This window comes from Sciurus vulgaris (assembly GCF_902686455.1).
Source record: "Sciurus vulgaris genome assembly, chromosome: 1".
Classification (NCBI taxonomy): Eukaryota; Metazoa; Chordata; class Mammalia; order Rodentia; family Sciuridae; genus Sciurus; species Sciurus vulgaris.
The window spans coordinates 131,814,864-131,820,863 of NC_136461.1; the positions used below are offsets into that span (position 1 = coordinate 131,814,864).

At 39.0% G+C, this 6,000-nt stretch overlaps 1 protein-coding gene across 5 annotated transcripts in view; it reads right to left on the reverse strand.

The window, feature by feature from the left end:
* LOC306659375 (transcription elongation factor A protein 1) overlaps positions 1 to 4,948 on the reverse strand; it is a 91,592-nt gene extending 86,644 nt beyond the window's left edge. The window contains exons 1-2 of one of the 5 annotated variants that reach the window (XM_079136859.1): positions 4,697 to 4,935; positions 3,863 to 3,894 (exon numbers count right to left, since the gene is read on the reverse strand). In XM_079136859.1, coding sequence (XP_078992985.1) covers positions 3,863 to 3,894; positions 4,697 to 4,765 — 101 coding nt within the window. In that variant the 5' untranslated portion in view covers positions 4,766 to 4,935. Of the gene's footprint in view, positions 1 to 3,862; positions 3,895 to 4,696 lie in introns of all 5 variants that reach the window. The other 4 variants (XM_079136854.1, XM_079136855.1, XM_079136856.1 and 1 more) reach the window with 4 other exon arrangements.
* Between the last annotated feature and the right edge of the window lie 1,052 nt (positions 4,949 to 6,000).

Here is a 6,000-nt window from a genome sequence, read left to right on the forward strand (position 1 = left end):
AAGCATTCCCACTAGCCAGGGGTAAGACAACTTGAACAAAATAAGTGACAGATTTAACAAAAGTGTAACCCTCACAGAAAAACTGAAATCCAAGAGTCTGTATTGACTTAAAATTTTAAAATGAACATACATACACATAGATTGCAAAAGAATAAATCTAGAATGAATTTTATTTTAAAGATCATATTTAAATATATTTAAAATAAAACACATTTATTTAAAATTTATTAAATATTATAAAGGTCATGTTTTAAATATTGTAAGATATTAGGTAACCACCACAATAATAGATTCAGGTAAGAATGGCTGCTAAATCCATGAGTGAAAAAATGGTGAAGAAAAGTATCTTTTTACTATCAAAATATCTCCCCACATATTTCAGTCCTTCCTTCCCCCATACTTGCCCCCCTCCCTAACCCTAACTCTAACCCTAACACTAACCCTTCCCTCCCCCTATGACCATTTTGGAGGAGAGTGAAATTAAACATCTGCTCAAAGACAAAAAAAAAAAAAAAATCTCCCCACAAATATTTCTTAATATTCTAGATTGTACATGTTAGAAATTTTAAATATTAAATATATAAAATTTAAATTTTTTTGACCATTATTAATTTTACTATAGGGAAACCCAGCAGGCACAATCTTAACCAAGTGACTAAGTATAACATCTCACCAATAAAGGGACAAAAATCAACATAGTGTGTACCTGAGATGATTCAATGAGACAAGTACAGCAACATTTCTGTAGTATTGACAAAAAGGTACATATCACAAGGAAACATCAGAAAACCCAAACTTAGAGACATCCTACAAAAAGGTCATGACAGACAAGGAAGGTGTTCCAGACTAAAAGAGACTAAGGAAACATGATAACTAAATGTCACAAGTGACTCTGGATTAGATCCTGGAATGGAGAGGGAAAATAATGAAAATCAAGTCAAATGAAGGAAATGTGAATGGAGCTGGTAGAGTAGATGGAAGTTTTAAATCAGTATTAACTTTCTTGATAGATGGTTGTTTGGGAACGTCCCTGCACTTATACACTTATGGATGGGGATGTGGCTCAGTGGTAGAGTTTTTGACTAGCATGAAGTCCTGGGTTCAATTCCCAGCACTATAAAATACACACACACACACACACACACACACACACACTCTTAAATATTAAGTCATGAGGCAACATGACTGCAACTTATTCTTATGGTTCCAAATATTAAAAATTGAGCAATCTAGGTGAAAGCTAATAGAGCTCTAAAGGCTATTTCTATAACTTATGTAAATTTTAAGTTATTTTAAAGCTAAAAAATTTAAAACAGCAACAGTAATGGAATATAACCTATTAAATAAATTTGAGTTCAAATTAAATAAACTCAAGCAAATAAACAGAAAAGGATGGAATTAAAAATATTATAATAATTGATTCAAGTAAGAATTATCCATGAATGCTAGGTAAAATACTAGGTGAAAGTCTGATGAGGAACTATTTACATGATCTCAAAGTCTCTTCCTTCAGCTTGCTTTTTTAAGTACAAAGGGAAATAACTGCAGTAGAGAAACTTGGAAGATACCACCTTAATCAAGTGATTCAAGTTAATGCTAATAGTGGGACAAATGGCACCATTCATCTCTTGATAGGACACTATAAACAGGACACATAGATTTTATAGTATTCTTATAAAAAATGTACAAATGGATCTAATCCTAAGGAATACTACGTGAATCTGACTAGCCTGTTCTTTGCAAAAATGTCTATGTCACAAAAACAAAAAAGCTTGAGAAATTCTGCCAGATTAAAGACTAAAGAGCTGTGACAATTAAATGCAACATACGAATAGGAACTGGATTGCAGGGGAAAAGGACGGCTACGAAGGACATTACGGGGACAAACTGACAAAGTTTGAACATGTAGTATGTTAGATAATATTAAATGTCCTGAATTTGTTAACTGTTCTATGGTTAGATAAGAGACTCTATATAATCATATAGCATTTAATTTGTATTTCATTTACGTAATTATATAGTATGTAAGAGATTATGCTAAAGTATACAGAAGTAAAGAATCTTAACAGCAATTTATCCTCAAAGGGTACAGCAAACAGTGTGTGTATTTCAAAAGTAGAGAGAGATTAGTAAATCTAGGTAAAGGATATTAAGTATTATTCTTAAAACTCTTCTATAAACTTGAAAAAAATTCAAAATAAAGCATTGCTTAAAATGCGATAAAAAGAGCTTATCTCTGGATCTTGGAATCTCAACTCATTTTCATTCTCTTTTTAAACATATTTGCATTTTCAATTTTTTCACAATACAAATGTAACATTTTAAAAACCATAACCAAAGCTATTTTTACTTTAGAAAGAAAACTGATCTCCTGCAATACAATATGATCTAAAAGTATTTCTTTGAATAGTAGTATCACAGTTCATTACACCACTTTGATGGTCAGATGTATTCTCTGAAAGTTAAACATTAAATTGCCACTTGAAGATTGGCTGGGTCTGAGTTTCATCATGCATTCATGGAACCAATAGAGAGTCCACTCTTTTTCAGTGTTAGGTTATGACATATATTCAGAATTGGAGATCTTTAGTTTTTTACGTAAACTTAAGTTAAATCAAGAGATCACAGATGCTGCTGGAATTTTTTTTTTTTAACTGATCTTGATTTTCTTCACAATCTTCAATCTTAACTTCAATCTAGAATCTGCCTATACTGGACTCCACAGAGACTCTGCCTATATTGAAGTAATTTTTGCTTGGATTGGTTCTTCAGACACAGAAGTTGTCCCTATGGATGGGCAAGACTATATGACACAAGCATCTCCATTCAGTAAAATAAATCTGCAATTTTCATTGGATTACCGATTGTCAGAAAGTCTTATGACCTTTTCCGTAATTCCATATTTGACTGAGTAGGCATAAAAGAATATAACAATCAATTTAAAGAACTGATCTACCTTATGTCTATAGTCATAACACATCCTCTCTCAGCTGCTTTTGGAAGCTAAGCAGGGTCAGGCCTGGCTAATACTTAGAAGAGAGAACTAATCTAGCCCAATGCCTGCCTGCCTGCTTGCCTATCTATTTAGAGACCAGGTCTTCTTATGTTGCCCAAAGTGGTCTTAAAGTCCTGGGCTCCAGAGTTCCCCTTACCTTAGCCTGAGCCACCACACCCTAACAAATGTTTCATTTCTAGAACATTAACTAGTGTCTTGGTTAATTTATCAAAATGAATTTATCTTCTTTCTTCCAAATGCAATTTAGCATTCATATTTTACCTAAGTTTCAAACAGATAATTGCCGGTTTAAATTTAATTACAGAACCAAAAACCTCTCAAATGGGAAAAAAACCTAAGTAAAAGATAAATCATAATCTAAAGTTAGTACAACAAAATTTGTTTTATAAGCCTCCAAATAAATTTTTGAGTTCCCTCTCCTGCCCTCCAAATGATTTTCTTCTTTAAGGGATCATCTAATCCATTCAGAACTCTTGTCTGCTTTATATTGCCACTATTTCTTTTAACAAAATCAATTAGCCCCTGCTAACCTGCTCTGAAATTTTAACTCCTCTAGGAAAGATCTCAATTGCACCCTGCCTCTACAAACATTCCATTCTTCTCTGGCATCCAAAATCCAAAGTAACCAAGGAGTAGTTTACAATTTTAATATGTTCCAGAAATGGGAGTTGAAAAATGATAAATTCAAAATAAGAAAAAATTTTGGGAGTTTTGAAAACAGAGAAGATTACATCTTACCACTTGACTTTAAAATATTACTAGCAATACTTTTTAATACAATTTCCGCCTCTTAAAACACTACACCTCTGACCCCGTCTAACTACTGTTATTAATAATGGTACTTACCCAGTATCTCCCAATCCATGAAGGAAAATAACCTAAAAAAGAAGGGGAAAAAAAAAAGCAATGCTTAAATAAATAAGCCCACACGCAACTGTAGCTTTGGTTAAGGTGGAAAACAGAATGAAGGTTCTTAAAACGTAAGCATTCCAGAACACTGTATAGAATTAATCTCTATAGACTTCTTTTAAATGGCAAAATAGGAATCACCTTTTCTCCTTTTAGTTCCTAAGATAATTAACGTGGAGTTTTAGGACTTAAGAGGTCTCAGTTAGACATTCTGGAGTCCAAACATAACATTCTAAAAAAACAGTTTGTCTCTTTGAAGTAAAACCATGGAACTCTCATATACAGTGAAGAATTTTTCCATCACAAAAAAGGAGTTTCCGGGGGAAAATATAAGTTTGCAATTCTTAGAAAACAGGTTCCCTTAAAAACAAAGACCTCTTATCTTTTAAGATACTAAAGCTTAAACTTCATTTAAGAGAGGAGTGCAAGGTAGGACAATAAAGGGACGCGCTAGCGGACTTAGATTTCCTCCTCCACACACCGAGTGGAAACGTGCTGTAAAGCACTGGCGCGCGTCGCTTCACGCCTGAGCCGGGCAACCGGGGTCCCCGGGCCGCGCTCCTTCTGCAATGCAGAGGCCAGAGGGCGAGGGCCCGTTCTCCCCTCCAGCTGCGACCTCACAGCACAGGCCCGGCCGCACCACCACCCACACCCCAGCCTGGCGTCCCTGCCAACCGGTCGCCCACGGCCTGCAACGAAAACGCCGCGAGAGGGACAGACGCCGGCGGAGGGCCCTGTGGGCCCCTCCGCGCCCCGGACGCCGTCACTCACCGCGGCGGTGGCCTTCCGGGCGGCAGGAACGACGGAGGGCAACGGAGCAGACATGTTATTGCCGCACATCCACCGGCTCGGCGGACAGTGCTTCGGAAGCGGAAAGCAGAACGGGCTCCCGGCCCCGGCCCAAGGGCGTGCGAGCGGCGAGTCCCGGCCCGCGAGTCCCGGCCCGCCCCACCGGGCGCGCGCTCAGGCGCGTGCGCGCCACCGCGGCGCCGCGCCGGCCACCGCGGCTCCTGGGGCTCTCTGGCCTGCCCCCGCCCCTCCCCCAGGCCCTGCCGCCCTTCCTCCGCGCGTCACAAAGTCCAGGCTTTTCCACGCCGGAGCCAGAACGCGGCCGGAGCTGACCTCTGCTGGTCTCCATCGGCGTCGGGGCGGACCCGGAGGAGGCGGTGCTCTGGCCCAGGACGGCTGCTGGTCCCTGGAACCTGGCTTCGTTCTCCTCTTTTCAAGCGTAGTAGTGGAAAACGCGAACCCCAGACCTATTTACCCAACCCTAGATGCTCCTCCTTTGTTTCCGAAAATCAGGGTTTAAAAGTCAAAAGGGCGGGACTGAGAACACCCAGTTGAGCTGTCGCTGTGTGCCCATTTAGGTTTCCACCGGTGTGTAGTTTGGGGGTTGACTCAAACTTGGGTTGGAAAGGAAGCCATTCAGTTGTCACTCAGGAGCCATAACTTCCCTAAACCTATCCACACTACTTACCGATGGTCGGATACCCATGTACTACAGATTTAAGAGGAGACTAGATCGTTCCTTTCCTACGCGGGTAGCATAGCGGTCTAAAATGTAGTTTATTCAACAAGTTTATTGCGTTTTTAGTTTATTGCTTATGTGATATGATCTGGTAGGATCCAAGAGATAGTCAAAAAGCTGTGGCCAGCAGGGCGTGGTGGCTCATGCCTATGAATCTCAGTGAGGGGGAGGCTGAGGCAGGAGGATCACAAGTTCATAAACCAACCCGGGACCCTAGTGCCCCTAGGTTTAATCTCCAGTACCAGCAACAACATCAAAAAAAGCTGTGACCTTAAAAAGAAATTTAAAGAATGTATACAATCCTTAGGGAGCCCTTTGTAAGATTGAGAAGGTGTTGGTGAACAAAAGAAAACTTTAAATCATAACGTAACCACAAAGACTTGGGGTCTATGCCTACTTTTTAAATTTTTATCATTCTTTTCCTGAGTTTGAATTTAAGAAATTTTTTTGGACTCTCAAAAAATGTTAAATTGATGTTGATTTACTCAAAATGACAATAATGAATTCATATGACATATTCTAACATAGCTTTATCTCAAGTTTTTAA